Source organism: Amia ocellicauda, chromosome 10 (genome assembly GCF_036373705.1).
Source record: "Amia ocellicauda isolate fAmiCal2 chromosome 10, fAmiCal2.hap1, whole genome shotgun sequence".
NCBI lineage: Eukaryota > Metazoa > Chordata > Actinopteri > Amiiformes > Amiidae > Amia > Amia ocellicauda.
In genome coordinates this window covers 3,318,658-3,338,443 of record NC_089859.1, presented here as the reverse complement: position 1 = coordinate 3,338,443, position 19,786 = coordinate 3,318,658, and the positions used below count along the sequence as shown (strand labels likewise).

The 19,786-nt window shown below is 45.8% G+C and overlaps 1 protein-coding gene across 1 annotated transcript in view; it reads left to right on the top strand.

Moving 5' to 3' along the window:
- The window catches only part of efnb1 (ephrin-B1), a 75,848-nt gene that overhangs the window by 35,815 nt on the left and 20,247 nt on the right, over window positions 1-19,786 (top strand). Inside the window, exon 2 of the mRNA XM_066714733.1 lies at window positions 3,017-3,294. Coding sequence (XP_066570830.1) covers window positions 3,017-3,294 — 278 coding nt within the window. The remainder of the gene's footprint in view (window positions 1-3,016; window positions 3,295-19,786) is intronic.

The window sequence follows — 19,786 nt, the reverse complement described above, 5'->3', positions numbered from 1 at the left end:
TGACAAGCTAAACAAACGTAGTCCCACTTGACATGTTTGAACCAAAACGTTTATTCTTGTCTAAAAGTGTGCCTCCTCTTTTGCAGCACTGATCGTATGTGGTATTGTCTTCCTATTTGTATTTGAGTGTGTTGGTTGTGTACATTGGCAGTTATTGGTCTGTGTGATGAAATATAAAAGCCAGATTAGCAGCAGGTTTTCATTTATGGACCTTTTAAGTAAAAAGTTTGGTTCTTTTTGTGATTTATTTTTTACTGTTAAACATCAAGGCTTCCAGTGAAGTTCGAGAGCCTAGCAGGAGAGAAAATAATATAAAAAAAATAAAAGAAAGCCTTTGGTGTGGAGCCAATAACGGTGTAATCAGGGAGAAGGGCAAATGCTGGATCAATTGCCGGAGCTTGAAGTGCAGTTGCGCAGCATTGGGAAGCAGACTGCCGCGCGCGCGGGGGCGGGGGGGGGGTCCGTCATGCTCACTGATGTGGCTTTCTGTGATGCCAGTGCGCCTCAAAAGCCACTGTGAGACAGACTATAAAGAATCAATTTCACAGGACTGGAAACCTTAAAATGTGTTTATAGACACTCGGCACGGTGTGAGTGGGGGGGTTGCGGCTTTAATAGGTGCATGAATAAGGAGTATGGAGAAGGTGGGTGGTGAACGAAAGTGTAAAGTTAAAAAGGGCAGAGTCGATTAGCAACAGCTCGGAGGAAGTCGCCTCCTTCACACAAACGTAGGGACAAGCGATGTATGTGTGATTGGGGCCGCTGTTGACCGTTGGGGTGGTGGGTGTAATCAGGATAGCATCCTTGGATCACTTAGTTATTAATGGACAACAACACGAGCACGATGGGTTAAATGGCCTCCTCTCGATTGGACACTTTCTCATGTTTCTTATGTTTCTTTTGACAATATTATTTCTGTGAGATTGTAGGATGGGACAGTGCCACCGGGGAATGCCACTCATTGTGGGAGCTCATCTGTCCCCCCCGTCCTCAGTGGCTGATTAAAGTATAAGAAATAACCTCCCGGTGAAAACGAGGGATGAATCTGCTTCACTTGTACAGTAACAGTCACCCTGAGATCAGAAACCAGGCTTTTGTAACAGACACTTCACAAGTGGAGGCGATTGATTGAAAAGCCTTCAGCCTGTTGCTCGGGTACAAGTGGTTCACGTTCGAGTGCCTGGTCTGAGAGTGACAGCAGCCACAATTGAAAATATATCTATATTTTAAGTTAGTCATCCACTGTGTAATGAAGTCACATAGCGGGCAAAATACAATCTATAGGAGACAGCCCCGTACAAAAGATGATTGGCATGCAATTTATTTCATCCCCCTTCCCCTGGCTTTTTCTCTGCCTTCCTCAAACCCGTCCTTTAAATTGGTTTCAAATAAATATGTAGTACACAAACAATAATAATGTAAAAAGTCTTACTTCCAGCTATACGTTTTCCTAAATAAAACATCGCACCGTAATTACGTGACACATCTTGTTTATTTAGCTTCATTATCACGCAGAGCTACACAACAGAGCGAATAAGAGTGATGCTTCTCCGCAAAGCACCGCCCCAGTGCCAGACCGTTGACATCAGCGGTTTTATTAAGTGCTGAGTTTGGATTTGCCGGAAGCATGAATGAGACCTTATGAATTATAAAGAACAAAAGGTAAACAGCGATTTTAAATCCTTAATTAAAATGCACTGGAGCATGTTGCCGTGAATTAGAGAGAGAGACATCAAAATGAATTATAAAGATGAAGCTTTGGGTGCCATCTGCCCATCAGGGCAATCTTTTCATCATCCATTTCTCCTGAACCAGTGAAGATTAAGTGTAATCAGGAGCAAAGCAGCGTTTTCATGAAATAGAGCTGATTTCCCATTAACATCTGGTTGGGTATTATTTGCCTGATATGATAAAGATGTACGGGCATTTTTTATTTAGTATATTCTTTGCATGTATATAATATAGTAAAATGCTACGTTTACACACTTTTTACATAAATAAAATGCTTTAAACGTAGAGGGAGGAGTGTAATATAGTTTAATGCAATGAAGTGATTTCATGTGCATTTTTCCTTCATGGTTGTGTTTGTTAAGAGAGAAATCTGGAAAACGTATTAACACAAGAGTTTCGTTCAGCAATGCTCAGAGACATTCGGGGGCAGCTGAGAACAAAGACAGGTGTCTCACTTCATAGAAACGAGAGAGAGAGAGAGAGAGAGAGAGAGAGAGCTTCCCTGCATGAGAGAGCAAATGAGTCACTCGTTTATTGCCGTGCTCTTTGTGGCCGAGAGTAAATAAGGAAGCATTTGAGTTGCTTATTATTTTGGGAAGTTTAATTTGGTTTCTAAACGGGTTTGGTGAATGTTTTTTTCAGAACTCACATTTGTGGTCTCATGACAGGTAATCTGAACCCCTTCTTAGTCCACGACAGAGCCAGAGTGTATTTCACACGAGACACGCGAACATATCTGCGTTATCTGGACTCTGTGAGCGCTTATAAACCGAAGATCTGTGAATTAAGCGTCCCATATTTGACAAACCCCATGAATTAATCCCCTCGGTTATAAGTACTGGGTACATTGTCTCCCTTCATTTTATCCATCCATCATCGCTTGACTACCAAAACACCAGTATCCTGTAGTGGTTTGTGCTGGCAGCCTTCCGTAGTGTTACATCTTGGAACCAGATACTTAGAAGACACAAGGGCATGCATTTAAGTTAAATTTAAAGCAATTTGGGGTGTAGCCTTTTGTGCACACTCGACAACTTCTGCAAAGGGGATCGCAATCATGCCTAGTTGGGTCGGAGAAAATGCCTCCAAAGTATGTGCTAGATGAGGCAGTTGTCTTGAGCGCTGACCAAAATGTGTGCAGATCAGACAGTGGGATAAGAACCGTTTCAAGGACAACTTAAAATAAAACGGGCCTCAGTAGGCTAACACAACATGGTAAGTAGAAACAGACTTGTGTTTTGTTGGCCAGATCTCTAATCCTTTTGCCTTTCTCTCTGTTTCGTAGGTTTCAGAGTGGGAAGGGCTTGGTGATTTACCCCGAGATCGGAGACAAGCTGGACATTATTTGCCCTCGGGCCGAAGTCGGCCGGCCCTACGAATACTACAAGCTGTACCTGGTGAAGAGGGACCAGGCCGAGTCCTGCAGCACCGTCATGGACCCCAATGTGCTGGTGAACTGTAATAAGCCCGAGCAGGACATCAAGTTCACCATCAAGTTCCAGGAGTTCAGTCCCAACTACATGGGCTTGGAGTTCAAACGGAATATAAACTATTACATCACATGTAAGTCCCTTTATATTCACTCTGTCGTGGGCCGAGAGCGAGAGCAGAGCCGCTCGACCAGTCATGGGAGGCTGACCCGAGCGGGGCTGACCCGATGTCTCACTCGGAGGCCTGGCGGCTGTTTCATCCTCAGTGTTTTCACTTCAGGGTTTAGTTGCGAGTCCGTGAAAGACCAGCGGAGATTGAGATACAACACACAGGTAGAGATTCTGCCCTGGTTTTCTACACAAAGAACCTCCCAGAGACGGGGTCCGAACAGCTGAGATTTCATTTCATTTGTGCTTAATTCATTCGCCGACCGTTTGTTTGCATCTGTTTCTCCTTCTCTCCATCGCCACGAAGTATGACCTGTTCATCTGTGGGAATGGGAGTGGCTTGTACAGATTGCGCTGAGACTCACAACAGGTTTCTGTCACACTGTTCTGGAGATGGTCGCGGTGCTTCCAAACGAGGCAGTTTTCTGTTTCTTCTTAAAGAGAAATCCTTCTTGTCAGGCCCGGTCAGCTGCATTAAGACCATAACCCACCAGCAGAGAGGTCAACGCAGGTCGGGAAGGGCTCATTTGTTATGTCACACATGGCTGAGCCGCCCACCGGCCGTGACTCGGACACGGAGCCAGTTGGTTTCCCCCAGTACACACCGGAGGGCCCTTTTAATCCAGTCAGTCTATCTTTAGAGAGCTAATGACATCATCGGTCCAACACAACGGCCGTGTCTCCATTGGTGAAAGACTTATTTGCCTGAGACTCGCATATTCTGCACCCTCTGTGGTATTTGTACTCTGCTGCTTAGATAATGAACCCGGAAACCCCCGATGACCAATTGGACGGTTATTGTCTTTGTCAAAACTTAATTGCAGTTCGTCTTCCGTGTGATGGAAGCCCCTCTGATTGCGACTTGCGTAAACGACTGTGATAGGCCTGTTGATTCATCCCCCTCTCCACAAAGGAGAAGCGTGGGTGCCGGAGCGCTTCCTCTGTGATCTCTCTTGCCGATTAGTGGTGTCCTCATTCAGGTATTCGAGAAATCAAAGCCGGGTCATTCGTTTAAGAGCGTTAGTGTACCCAGACCTGCCAGGTGTGTCAAGGGTTTTTTCGCCGCACAAAACGCTTTGAGGATTGAAGCCGGTGAGCTTGTCTGCTCTGCTTGTGTATCTGTGCAGATTTCAAGCGTAGGATAATCACTTGGCAGGTTTTGTGCGTTTCATCCTTGAACATCCTTGGGATGAAAGTACAGTAAATACAATTTATACTGAGTGCTCTTGTGTCAAGATCTCGTCTCGACGGTGGAAATGCCACGGCCTTTAGAGAGACTTGATCTAGGTTTGGGTGTGAGACTCCACATGATTTGTGGAGCAGAGCAGACTGTTATTCTCTCTTTTGAAAACAGAAGCGCTGAGTTGCGTATCCGGGGCTGTGTTCTGCAGGGCACGCTACTTCACACGCCAGTTTTGATCGTATTAGGCAAATGAGGAGCCGGAGACCGTCGCTTGTTGATGTTATTCTGTGGTTGGATAATTATGTTTATTAGACTCACTTCAGCTGCCCTTGAAGGAGTGTTGAGCGAAAGCGGATGAAAGCTGGGATTGGCGCGTAACAAATTGCTTTTTCTTTTCACACCAAACGTTTCGAAAGCTAGAAACGTTGGTTTGAACTATTAATATTCCTGACCTTATGACAGAACATCCCTCCTCTGTAGTGAAAGACTCTTCTGATTTCAAACGGGGACTAAAAATGATCCCAGAACCGTCGACAGTAGATTCAACAGACCTTTTCCAAGAACTGCATTCAGATTGTTTCCTCTTCTCATAGTTATCATTCTTCTGATATTGTAAAGATAAGCTATCTGTGTTAATTAGTCAGTGAGATGCAAGAAAGAGGCATCTGATTGAGGTAGGAAGAGTTTAGCACAAGCAATATTCTTTAAGTGCTGGAAAAACAAGCTCATCTGCCAGTTGCCCGCCTGGGAAGTTACTTCCAGAAGGATCTGTGGGTTTGAGAGGCTCCGCAGGGTGTAGCTTCTCTCCATACCTGCTTCCATGGGGTCTTTCAGGATGATCTCATTGCCATCAGCAGGACGCCAAGGGTCAGCAGATCTCAGCGGGGGGTCGAGCTGATAACCCCCTGAACTGAATTCCAGACTCTGTGCCATTTGGTGGGGGGAGTCGGAGACCACCAGGTCAAAGGAGAGAGCCTGGGGGAGGGGACTCGTCCAACCTCGAAGGCAGTGGTTGCAATCTAGTAAATGTTGCAAATGTTCTCTAGCTTCATTCTTTCCTCCCTTGTGTCTTTGCTTGGACTCGGACCAGCCCTTCGTCTGCATTTCCATTTCGGGTCAGGCTGTGGGGTTTCTTGTTTGTCTCTTATGTTTTGTTTTTGCTTGTTTATGTGTTTAAAACCAACTCGGCGGACGAGGACTTCTCTAATCCGCAGCCCCCGACGGCTCTGCAAGACTCGTATCCACTTTCTCGGGCCGGGCATCAATTCCCTGTAGTTTCCAGGGATAACCATGACACGCAGTGACAGCTGCCACTCAGCCCAGCCGAGCACTTCATCGCTCTCTCGGCCGGGCCGGTGCCTGTTGGACTGGGAGTTTCAGCTGGAGTTTATGAAAGCAATGAGGAGGGGTAGGGGCATACCAGTGGCAGAGGGGCCAGGCTCGAAGGTCAGCCTCAAACCCCCACAAGAATAGGAGGTCAGAGCGCCTAATTGAGCTCTGTATGCAAACCGGCAGCATCCAGAGATCTGTTATGATATTGAGGTTGTCAGTCGGAGTTATCTTCTGGTCTCAACACGCATTTGATTTTATCTTGATGCTCCCTGTGGATAAAGGCTGGAATCATAATAGCTGTTGTTATTATTATTGTTATGGAATTGCAAGTGTGCGAGAATTCCAAGAGCATTTCCAAGAAAAGCATAAACGCATCCGTACTGCGTCTTCCGATGCCAGTGACCTCATAACTGATTTAGATTTTGGTCGGCTAAGCATTATTTAGTGTGAAAATATTGGGTTTGACTCTGACTTTTACTGCCGTTTCTCATTATGCTTTTTCGTCCGGCAGGATTGTTTTATTCTCCTGAAAAGATCATTTAAATATTCCCACCCACCTTTTTATAAAGCGTGTTCTTCAATGCGTTTATAAAAGCATGTCTTCAGTGCCTGCATCATGGCAGCTCATTGGACGCCTCATTATTTGGCTGTCGTACCGTCGGTCTGCAGGAGGAGATGCTGACCAGCACCAGAGCTCAAATTACTGGGGATTAGCAGAGCGAAATGTTACTGGGTTTGCTTGGCTGCGACACAAAACCTTTTCAAAGGCAAATATTCAGTAATTACTGGAAAATATCCTTCAGCATCCCGCAGTGCAAGAGAATTAATCTTTACTGTATATCTGAGAAACAACAAGCCGCCCCCCCCCATCACAGGCACGCCTTACATAGCAGAGAAGGTGCATCACAGTAGAATATTAATAAGCCACTGAGTTCCCATTGTAACCCACAAAAGACCCTCCCACAACAACACAAATGCTCCTGAGATGATGTATGATCTGGGTCCAGTTTCCTGTATCACTCTCTATCCTCGCGATTTTAATTTTCATAGCCGCTCTCTGCATCGCTTATGTCCTCCAACACAAAGTGTGCATTGTGCGATCAGTAACGGAGGCGCGACACGCAAAATAAAACCAAAACATTATCTCATCGGATAAACGTGTTCGCCGCTTCTTCCCAGAGAAGTGTTCCTGGAGCTGTAACTAACAACGAGGAAAGAAAGAAAGAGAAGAGAGGAGCCAAGGAACAGCGTAATAGTTCTGAGGGACCACACACAAGATTTTTTTTTCCTTCCTTTCTTTCTTTCCCTCTGTTTGAATTACAATGGATTCTAATGTTTCAGTGGTTGAGCGGCTGCCATCCAGGATATAACATTGGAAGCTCAACTGTGAACCGGAGGAGACGGCCAAGATCCCCGAACAATATCGGTTAGCCAGATGCTATAGCTTGGGCCACTGGACCGTGGTGACACCCAGCACTCCTCCTGCTTTTGTTGGCGCTCGGGCCCCTTCCACAGCCCTTCAGATACACCAGGAGACTTTTCTAACACCTTTAATCGCTGGCCAAGCTCACAACCTACGGGTCGCAGGCCAAAGCCACTTCTATTTGCTTTTGCAGGGGCGGCACATTCGCAAACGGGAGACTCTGTCAAAACTGCTTTGCCGTTTCGACTCTAGAAAACATTGACGGGTTTGCAGTTCTGTCGAGGGACTTTGCACTTCAAATTAAAAACAAGTGTTTCCTCCGTTAATCCCTTTGAACCTAAACCTTTTACATCTCCTTGTTCCTTGGATTACAGTCAGCACTTTAATGATCATTTAAGCTTAAATTGGTAGCAGGCAAAAAGCATGTTTCAAGCCCCACACATCCTGAATTTGTGCCATAGCAATTGCACAAGCAGTCCAAGCAGTGCTGTGATTATAACATTACCTACATTTTACATTTGCCATAGGAAATGCATTTCAAGTTCATCTCTAACGAGGTATTAGTTAAATAGACCGAATTACTGTTCCCTACTGGACACATCGATTCAAGATTTAAAAACGATACAGGTTGTGTTTATAAAACTGTATCCAGCTGCAACAGTCAAAGGGCTTATCAGATAATTTGGTCCGTTCTCCAGTCATGGTGGCATTTATTGACTCCATAATCTCTCAAAGTATTTAGCTCATATCACAGGGTTGTCTACTTAATTTTATGCTACCCTGAAGATCTGGAATTCTTTGGCCTGGAGTACCGGGGCAATTAAACCTTTTTGTTAGCAGTCCATTGACTTTGGTTCTCTTTGATGCATCGTGTACGTCTGAAACCCGGGCCACCTTTTGTTTGACCGCATAGGAATTAAAATCACCCAACGCAGTTTATCAGAAGAGTATAGTTTAATTAGGAAGACGGAAAAGCGCTGGAAAAGACAATGCCGTGCTACTCTGTTCTGTGCATTTGTGTTAGATGGTGGTGGGGGAGAGAAAAGCCAACGCAACCCAAGCTGTGTAGTTACTGGTTCTTGTGTCACGAGCAGATGCACTGACACTTATACTGTCGTAGTTTGCATGTGTCTCTGCTCCAGTCCTGATGCACAGACCCAGACCCCTCACACACAGAGCAGTGAGATTCCCCTCCGCGCAGCTCTTCTTACTGCGCATTAATCAGACGATGTCAAGTGAGCTGTACGAGTCTGTCACACTGGTGGCTGCGATGCCACTCTAATTGGCCTGGATAGAGAGTCTTCCCTGGAATGCAAATTGGCACGGGGGCGCGCTGGATAAAAAAAACCCCTGCGAACAGCCGACTCCAGTCTCCTGCGAACAAGCGCAGTGATATCACCCATCGTGGCGAGAAGCCCCTCCAACATGCAGAGACCCCGTGTCTGCGGCAAATTGAATGGTTACCCTTAATGTCTGCAGCCCAGAATAACAGACCTTAGCTGAGTGTCGGGGGTTTGTAAGCGCATGATTGCACTGGATATCTGTGTCACTTGCCGTGCCTAATAGTGCGATATGCCTGCAATCACAATCTGCAGAGTGTACAAAGCGTCTCAGGTAATGCAAATAATTGTAGAGGATTGTGTGACTTCAGTTATAATGCGTAAAAGATTACAGTAGGAGAAATCACTGCAACGTTCTCAAGAGGGGAAAAGAAAACTGACTGAAAAATGCTCGACTGTTGTCTGGCGGTGCTGTGTTGCAAAGCACTGAGGACTGGACTCTCATTTTGATGAACGATCCCATCCATCGGGGACGTATCTGAATCTTCATTAAAGAGCAGAAAAAAGAGAGAGATATCTGGTGTCTAATGAGAGTAGGCTGTGCTGTATATATTAATGAACAGAGGACCTCGGATTGCAGGTATTTTATGGTGATGCTGTGTTGGCACACCTTGCGGTTTCGTTTGAGGTCATCTCTGGCGATCTGGGGTGTGTCCTGCATCCCGAGAGACGTGTCTGTCTGCAGGTCTGTCCTCGGGCCCCGGAGACGCACATGGGAGTTGAATAACAGGTCACATCAGAACAGAAACATCTGATTCTAATCTGAAGGATGTAGTGCGGGCTTTGAAGCGCCGCAGCTCAAGCCGCAACATTTGGACCTGGTTCTTTGGAGACGTTTCTCATGCGCTGGGGAGGAGGAATGAAAATTGCCGGGTTAATTTTTCCTCAGCGGAGCGTTTGAGATCCTCGAGGTCTGGTGGGGGGGCATGGCGTGTGAGGACACCTTTTGGGCATGTGGAAAAACACACAACCCAGCCCTGCAGACACATGGACCAGATTTGGGACCGTTTTGGTTTCTTTAATCCAGGCTGTCCTCTCTCTCCTGTGTGAGGAAGCACAACAGAGCCAAGATAAGAAAACATAGAATAAATGCATGATAAAATATGATTCATAAGCTAGATGGAAATAATTGTGGTGTCCCGCACATACACAAGAGTACAGATAGCCTTCTGTTGGCCAGGGCCAAATACTCTCCTCTGAAATCAGCTTGAATCGTTAATGGTCCATGTACCATCGCACCAGACCGTAAAGAGCCCTTTCCAAATTTAGAAGTGCTCCTTTCTTAACTGTGCACCCCACAGTTTAATATTTTTCTATCATATGTTTTGCTGAATATGGGAAAGAAAGAAAAATACATGTTTTTTTTTAATTGGTAGTGAAGGTTTAAAAACAAACTGCTCTCTATGCAGATTTTTAAGGGGAATATATAACAGCGTTTCCCAGCGATACGTTGTGTTTTGTTTCACACGATACATCAGGATTTTATGGTTTAATGTTAAAATGTTGCCCTTGATAGGATGATTGATAGGTTACTGAGATTGATTAATGGCTTTTGCACAGCGATTGACAGCTGGCCAACTACATCACTGAGTGTTCATTATTTAATGTGGTTTGATTTATACACGGACATTCGTTACTGAAGCTAAAACATGAGCGTTAAGGTTAAATGTAGGGCTCCCATGTTCACTTGTCTGTCCATTAGTTGGCTCTTGTTCTTTGCATTAATGGTATTTCACTTAATCAGTAACTGCTTCTTGTGCGATTATGAACATCAGCTGTCCAGCGGACGAGGGAATAAAGGTCACTCTGCAGTGGTTCGGTCTGTATAAAAATTGATTCCTGATCAAGAATGAATCCCACGTTTGACACGTCTGTTTCTAATGAGCGCTGAACTGTGGGGTCTTGTCGAGCACTTCTTGTCAGATGTAAACGGTAACCTCAGACTGACAGCTGCATGAATGGATTCACTGTTAAAAAGTTTGATCCTGCCAGATCTTCTCTGAAGAGGATGTTGCGGCTTAAAAATGCGGTGTTGCATTGTTGGGAACGGGCCTGTTTACAGTAAATGAAAAACAGTGGCCCGTTAAAGGGACCGTGCTGGTGCAAGAATAAGATTTGCCTAGTAAGTAGAATAGAGGCATTGTGACACAAGTGTGTTTGTGATTTATCAGGCAGCTATTCAAATTTAGTTCCTTATACTAGTCTCTAAATGCTTAAACGGCAGTGGTTCATAATATCTATCAGCTTTATGCTAAAAGCCTGATTTAAAAAAAGTTAATCTTACTTTACTGGGTATTAAAACTGAAAGCATGCTCCTTTTATAGGCTTCATTCTAACAAACAACGATACTTTGTTTCCCTGCCTGAGTAAATGCTGCTGTTTTGAAGTTTTATGTGCCAGTGCTTGACTGCTGGTGGAGTGTGCGTCTCTGGTGTGTATCGAGGCTCGGCACATTGATCCAGCTGCTCATGGCACGGCAGTCGTTGATACAGGCCCTGTTTGCCAAAAATGGCCCCTGGTGTTGTTTTAGGCGCCGGACAGCTGTGAGACCGAGGTTTGTACAGTTGTGTCTAAATGGACCATTTCAGCACCATGCAGTGAGTTACTTGAGAATCTTTCAATCGTAGGAAAGTTGGGTAATGGTGAATACACACTCTGAGTAGTGTCTGAGACCATTTACATCTGTCTCTGTGTGCGGAGGACTGGGCCAGAGAAGCATAAAGGTTTTGAAAGATTGTCTGTGCTCAGTCTGACCTCTGCTTTTTCAAACCAGGTGCTAAAACTTGCACAGAAGCATTTACATTTTTCTCACATTCCCATAAACAAGACGTGTGAACCATGGATAAATTAAAAGTGCATTATTTTAGACACTGTACGAAGATGTCTAGACACTCATTCCTCTAGGCAAAGGAGTTGTCTGCAAATCTCAGAATTGTAATTGAATTAACACCTTTGTCACGTTTTAATCACATTGACTGACTTTTATTGAAACAGAAATGAGGGAAGTGCTCGCACCTCTGTGTTTTGGAAAACAAGACAAAAGAATAGGGCCATTGATACCTGCAGGACCAGTAAAGGACCCGCATGATGTCACAGGCCTAAACTAAATGCTGTTGAAACGTGTCAAAACAACAAATGGTAAATCTGTACAATTGCAAACTACAGTACTAGTGATTTATGATGAGAACTTCAATATCTAATTCAATCACATACCGGTTTAAAGTCAGGTTCCCATATAGCTGATCTGTAGCTATTTTGTACTCATGGATGAGGTTTCTAATTCCGTTTTGTGATAGAAATGGGTCTTTTTACTAAACACGCCCCTGATTGTATTGCTATAATCGTGCCTGTTTATCTGGAGTTATCGGTGCCTGAGCTCTGTTGCGCTGCAGACACAGACACGGGCCCTGAGTGTTTAATTGTAATCCGACCTGTTTTCGCATCATCATTTGCTGGATGCTGGCGATGGCTGGTGCCCTGTCCGGTGCCAGACGTCCCACATGTTTTGTTGCACTGTATTAGTTTTCATCCCAGACGGCAGACTGGCACCGCACCACGTGTTGCCAATTAGATCGAGCTGCGCTGGTCGCCCCGGAGTCGCCGCAATGGCACTGTAGTGAAGTGAAGGGGCGTGCGGATGGGGGAGCGAGCGAATGGAGCAGGAACGAGATGTGATTCGGTGCCACAGGACGGGAGCGGGAACTGCTGGGCACCAGCGGCAGCAAGACGCTCCGTCAGCCACGCACAGTGTGTGGTGAGAGGAGTGACACCACCAGCGGCGCCTGTTGCCACAGGTTTGAAGAATGCCCGAAAATGTCCTGATTCATTCCTCTGATCTGATGGAGAAGTTATTAACTCCACAGACATTCCCAGAACGGCTGTTTTGGTTATAGGAAGCATATTCATTCCAGGAAACCATATTGTTTTTTTTAGGCTTTATTTGTGCCAACAATATGGGTATGGCATATGCTTTTGATTTTTAATCTAATTGCAAACATGAATGCAGTTGATGGTAAATGCCAGGAGTTTATTTTTTTGTCTTTGTCCAAGAAAGTTAAAAAATAAAATCAGCTTAAGCGGTTATTTCGCTCATTGTCCACTCCAATCCTTTTATCTGTGTCTAACTGGCCCCTTTTAAAAGCTCACGGGTCTCAGCAAAGGTCCAGTCAGCAAAAATCACTTAGCAGCATGTCACGCCTGTAATCGAGCTCTTAGGGAGATAAAAGACTGGATGAGGAGACGTTCAGACTTGGCCACCCTCTTTGGTCGCCTTAAATCCAGAGCAGAGAGAAGGGGACTTAAATCTGACCCGTTCGGATTGAGAGAAACCCAGCGGGCGAACGGCAGGAGTGAATACACGGCCACAATGCAGCCAGACCTGCTGTCATCATCTATTAGAGCGTAGATTAATTCTCCCCCGTCCCTGACAGATAAGATCACTCTGGGAAGCCCCTCTGAAGTTGTGTGAACAAATGGACAAGGGGTGTGGAGACAGGTCTGCTTATCCACAAAAGCCTCTCTTGAAAAGATCGGCCAGCCTTTGAATGTCTTTTATTTATTTATTGTTTGTGTGTTTATTTTAATTGTGCTGCGGATGCTTTGTTTTAATCTTCCGTCGCACTGAGAGTGAGAGAGAGAGTGAGAGAGAGAGAGAGAGTGAGAGTGAGTGTCAGTCGTGTCTGAGGTGTGTTATGAAGACTCTTCAAAACAGATCCTCAGTCTTGCTTGTTGCTCTTGGAGATTCCCCGGGATGCGCTCCCTGTGCGCCGCAGGTCTGGGCTGTGCGCCGTTGTGCGTTGTCTATGTTGTCGTGCCGGAGCTCCCCAGACAGCAACTGTCGGCCACTTCACTCCCTCGATCATGTAAACAGGGCTGAAGGGGCCTCTGAAAGGAGGCTTATCAGCCTTTGAGCTGCTAGTGAGATGGGCATGGCAGTGGGGCAGCTGAATGCTCCGTGGCATTGTGTCCTGCTCTGTCAGTCTCCACTGTGGGGGTGGGGGGGTTAGATGACTTGTAGTTCTCGCACACTTGGGGAGAAAGGAGTGAGTTTCATTTATTTTTCCCCCCCATCTCCCTCATTCTGGCTAAAAGAACCACATTTGTGAGGTAAACGATCCAAAAAAACAACATACTGCTTCAATTATTGAACACTCCTTTTGATCAATACAGATGTATATTATTTTGGAGAGTGCAAATCCCCCCCAGGTACAGCTGGTTTGTGGTGTACCTGGAGAGAGCTGTACCTCTGAGGCATTAGGCATATTCAGAGGAATTAAGCCCTTAATGTGACTTGGCAGAGCAGGCACTGAGTGGGCAGCAGCAGTTAGTCGGATATTGCTCCTTTTTAACTTGTATTAGTTATAACAGACAAGCACAATTAGGCTCTGAGAGGAGTCGCCGTGCCTCCGAAACCCACAGAGGTGGTGTCTCTCCTCGGGGGAACGGCAGTGGCAGGTCCTGTGAAGCATGTTTTGGATCGAGTGATAATTTTCTTGATGCCACGTAATGAGCTGCTCTTTGATCCCGTCTCCCACCACAGCGCCGATACAAACGCATCTAATCGAGCGCCAATTACAGCCAGCCGCCTCCAGTCCTTCAAGCCCTCGCCGTTCCCAGAGGAGCATCCCTACCAAACGGCAGTTCAGCTGTGTGTGGCAGAGACGGACGGACGGGCGGGCAGGCGGGCCTGGAGCGAGAGCACCAGGACGAGGGTGGCTTGGGGTGGAAATGTTGGAAATCCATTTAATCTCAAACGGGACTTTTAAATGACACGCCCAGGGTTTAGAAAGCAAACATGATTCAAGAATGAAAGCTTATCCGTATACAGCAGTAGTGTTTTAGGAAGACGAGAAACGTCTCCCGACGAGCTCACTGGTTTATGACTCCTGGGAGTTTGCTAAGCTAATGGTGGAAAGTCGCTTTCAGGTTGCGAAGGTGGTAATAGGGAAAAAAAATCCATGCCCTGATGGGTTTTCAATAGAGTTGGGGGTAGCCGTGGCCTGCAGTGAGCCATAAACCGCCAGAGCTGTGATGTTTCGGTGTTGAAGGGAGGTCGGCGGAGTAGCTGGACCATGGAGCATGATGTCATTTCCCCGCAGAGCCGCAAAGCACATCTGCAAAGAAAGCCCATTAAATATGTTGACTCGGACAACCTTGGATCGCGGGGATGGAAATCAGAGCGAGATAATTATCGGGGCAGGCTTCGTTACGCGGTTTCTCCTGCTCCACATTCACGACAAAGCCGGCCTTTCAGGTTATCTCCCGCGCCGAGCGCCGGGGACCGGTTTAAACGACTGCCAAGCAGTTACACACTTTATGTAGAGTGGCACTTCACGATGCTTTGGAGTAGAGAGGGTGATGGGGGGTGGCATTCACCGGTTCAGCCTCTCAATGGCAGTGTGAGCGATTTAATTCCCTCGCACAGATAAAAGGACGCTTTGTTCTTCAAAATAAATAAGTTCTGTTTTCTGCCGGATTATAAAAACAGCAGATTGTGGAAAGAGCTTTTAGGTGTCGCATGAAAAGAAGTTTTACTTTTATATTTTGTTTTACATTCAGAACAGTTGTCCTCTAGTAAAACAGGTATGTTGGATAGTAGGTCAATTTGTAACGTTTTCTCCACTTAACGGGACAAAGACGATGTTAAAAACTCATTATAAAAACATGTCTTATTCTCCTGGTATTGTTGTCGAGGCATGAGCAAAGTGTGGAGGCCTGTCCTATGAAATCATTTAGACGCACTGTTACAAACGTTAACTTGTCTCTGGGCTGATCTTTCCCCTCTCCCAAATACACTTTCAGACTGTTTTGCCCACAGTAACTTACAGAAGCAATTCAATTCCTCCCAATAACGAGCCCCGACCCGGTGAGGCCGCCTCGCGCTCCCCGCCTCACCGAAATCTTATTCAGTAGTTTGAGCCCTCCATAAATTTTATTGGCATCTATTGGCCTTCCTGCTGCCTGTTTGGTCCCACGGCTGTCAATCTGGGAGAAAAAATAAAGAATAAATTGCCGGTGTCATTCGAACACAAGGCGAGTTAAAGCCCCATTCCTCAGAGTTAAGCATCCATCACTTTTACATAAATAAAATATAGAGGCAGACTCGGGGGCCGCTTCTGGGAGCCGGCGATTTGTCTTCGGAAATTAGCGAAGTCCGTCCGTTCGGGGAGCCTCCTGTCGGGATCAAGGCTCGCCATGACATTTCCCCACGTTCGCCATCAAAGGCGCTTTATCTCCACTTTAAATGGCAGATCTGAAGTCATCCGCACCGAGTTGGAGATCTTAAGATAGCGGCGAAGCTGAAGGAAACGTCGGTGAGATCAGTGCGTCCTGCTGCCCTTGTAGTTCACCAGCCACAGAGTTTTCTCGACGCAAATGTTACAATCGAGAGTAACGAGATTATCATTTAATCTATTGTTGACTGTAGTAACAGATTGAGAGAGAAATACTGAGAATACTAAAACAAACCACACAGCTGTTCTCACACTTTACAAAGTTGTCTTCAGACTATTACAGCTCGGCGTTTCCGTTTGACACATTTCGAATGTTTGATAATTCAGCATCCACCTCTCAAATTGATTCCAGTCGGCGTGCTGTGCTGTTTGGGGGTTATTGCTCCACTTGAACGTGCCGGTGAAATGTGCCTGGTCTTTCACTTATTTCTCATCCTTTGTGAGCTAACCTTCAGCTCCCGACTCTTTCTTTAAACCTCAGTACGACTCCAGTAAGCGCTTGATGTTTATGACGGCTTCTGAAAATGGCTTCTAGTTCACAGCCATGCTGTCGCCTGGGTATAAATCACTGCCAGGGCTGTAAACAAACAGGGTTTATGCCATTAGATGTATGCATTTTATAGGCAATTGGGTCTGATAACAGATAGATACAGACACCCCGTATAAACTGTGCCAGTGACATCATGCGATATCCATTAATGGGCTCTGAGAGAATCGGACCAGGAAGTGTAACAGGAAGTGTTCGCTCTCCCTGCGAACCACACTTTGAGATGAACAAGGTTGTGTTGTTGTTGTATAGTCCACCCCCACACACACTGCTTTAAATAACAAGTAAAGTGGTTGTGATTACTAAGGGACTGAGACACCAGTGGGTCCCTGGGGTCCACAGGATTATTTTAAACATTTGAAATGGATGCCTGAAAATGTAAGTGTGAGACTGATTAGACTCCACTGCTGATTAAAGATGGATTACTGAGTCAGTGCAGCTCATGTTTTATTGTAGCTAATCTTGTACATCTTTATTTTATTTTAAAAGATGCACAGATAATCCAGGTTAATTCTTCTGGCTGTTAACATAACAGCACCCCCCCCTTCCAAGGTACTGTGTTGCGGGAGACACTTACAATGTGTTTAATATCTTCGTCTGGCTGTGCGTCTGTGTGTCTCTGTTTCATGTTGTCCGGCTGCAGGAATGAAGTGTGCGCTTCTTATTTTTCTCTTAATCAAGCAGTCCTATTGAAGCCAATTGAAGGCCAGTGTCTGTTAGCAGTTGATAACATATGGAGGCTTGAGTTAATTATATCCCTTTACTTGCAAAACAAAATTTGTGTGCGTTTTGCCAAAGCTGAGGCTAAATGTCATTTGTAAACTATGCGTGTTTACTGGACACACTGTATATGTAGTAATCTCGCCTTATTAACATTGATTTCACTGTATTCATGTCGTAGTCTGCGATGGAACCGTTCTCAAAATAGTAGTAATAACAGATGAACAGTTAACTAACGGGTAAGAGAGACTCATTGATCGATTTATTTGGCCTTACGATCTGAAGTGGCACGGTTCTGCTGTCAGTAATTGGCAGATGTATCGTTAGAGGGTGAAGTCGTGGCATTTGTATGCTTTGTTTTCCTCGTGATCGTCGCCTAATAGTGAACTTTGAGAAGTTAAAGCTACTGCCTTTTCAAATATCACAACCTTCAATTAGCAGAGCTCATCTTTCTCCTAATTTATCTGATTAAGCAAAAACAAAACAAAACAGGATCGCAACACGATCAATATAGTGAGATGCAATATGATATTGACAGTTTTAAAGTCACAGTGTCCAAAAATCATTTCTAATTATGTGTGTGTGTATTGGGGGGGCATGCAATTTTGTAATGTCAGAAAGTGCCGTTTCTGCAAACATATTGTTAGTTGTTTCCGCACCCAAACTCGACTCTTGTAAACCAGCGACTCCTCAAACGCTCCTGGTTCTGTTCCTTGAACCGAAACCGTTGACCTTGAGGAGGAAATCATTACGAATAGGACGAGTCTGGATAACAAATATTTGTTCCCAGAATCCAGTTGGCCAGTGAATTCCCTGCAGCCCCTCACACTCGCTTGTATATTCTCTGCAATGCTTCCCCAAAAAGAAATTAAATACTCCCAGTCCGCACTTGGTTCCCAGCAGAGGCCCGGCTGGAAAGGGCTGCGTCTCTGCTGTCGCTCCGGCCTCGGTGTCGGTTGAACAGGAGGCGAGAGTCGGCCAAAGTCAATCCGCTGTTTCTATTCTAGATCACGCTTTCCTTCCCTGATCTGTTGAAGCAGTTTTATGTGAATAGCAGCCAAAAGGCTCAGTTTAACCTCTGAAGCACCAAAGACAATGTCCATACATCGGCTGCCAGTAATGATCTGCAGAAACAATCGCACACATTGTTGACCATTTTTAAGTGTGTTTTATTTTATTGAAGAGGTCGTCTGTCTGTGCGTTAGAGAGCATGTCAAAGCGCAGTGTGGCTTATTACTCATATGTCCCTATATTTATTTTCACTCATTATTCACTTCTGAAGCCTGTATCCGCAGTGATGAAATAGGGGTGGACAGCAGTGAAGGCTACAGGTTTTACAGAAAGCATACATCTTTCACTGCATGTCTGAAACACTCGGTGCTTGTTCTGCTCAGTTCTGAGACAGACAAATTGTCCGGGTCCAGAAGACATCCCTCATCATTCATTCTCGGAGAGCGGCAGAGGATGCCGGCGAGCTTATTTACCTTCGCCGGGTCTCCAGAGCCGCCGAGAAAACAGACTGGCGGCTCGCAGTGATTAAAATCGAGCTCAACTTCTGCCTTCTTCTGTGCGAAAACGAGTTCACAGCTCAATAATAAAACGCCTCGGTGATGCATTTGACAAAGCGCACATTTCCAGTCGCCCCCCAGCAGTGTGAACATTTGTGAAGCCGTGGACGACCCGTTTGCTGTCAGCTTTCCAATGGAAAATAAAGCACAGTTGCTTCCCATCTGCATCAACTCAGGCAGGTGAATTCCTTTCCGACGCGAGAGGCGCCGCTTCCCCGACAGGTCTACAAACACGCGGCAACAAAGGCATCCATCTCCGCGGCCGGGGACATGATTGGACCTTAATGTGCCCCCCCACTGCTCCGTGGCTCCCAGCTCCCATGGTGCAGCTGGCTCTCCGAATTTAAAGGTCGCCCTTAATATCATTGCCGGAAGTGAAGTCAGCTTTAATCTCTCGGCAGTGGTGCAATCCCCGCGCCGACCCCTCCGCTTGATTTGGCAGCAGGCTGGACAACTGTTTGTGATCTGATGGAGCAGTGGAAAATCCCTCGCTCCTCCCCGAAAACACAAACGCACAGGCCAGCCTTGCCTCAGTTAGCCAGCTCCCAGAAACACATTCCCCTGGTTCTGTCACAGTTGTGTATCATCTCTCATTGTGCGTGTGTGTGTGTGTGCGTGTGTGGAGCCTCTGTTGTGCAGTGTAAGGTTGTGCGTCCTCCTTCTGGACAGTAATTATTATTCTTCATCAGCATTTATGGTCTATATTTTAATTAAGCCTCAAAGCTATGGATTGTGGGTTTGGACATTTTAAAATGTAACAACAAATAGTTATTGTTTTTATGTCATAATTGGGGTTCAATTGGGGTGACTTTTAAACGTGTTCAGCTTCCCGGCACATTGTGCAGGTTACAGATATTCCCCGCAGCCAGAGTGAGTCCTGTCTAGACAAATGTCTTAAACCAGTGGAATTCAGTGACTCAGATTTTAATTTAGTTCTGCAGCATTCCCAGGCCTGTAACGCACTCCCGTCCCCAGGCCAGAGCCTCGTGGGGCTCCGCGCTCCTCTCCGCCCACTTACAGCTTCAGGCACTCGTGCTGTTGCTCTGCCTGTCTGTCGTTACTGCAAGCTGTGAGGCACTGGCTGCTTCAATATGTGAGGGCAGAGGTGCATT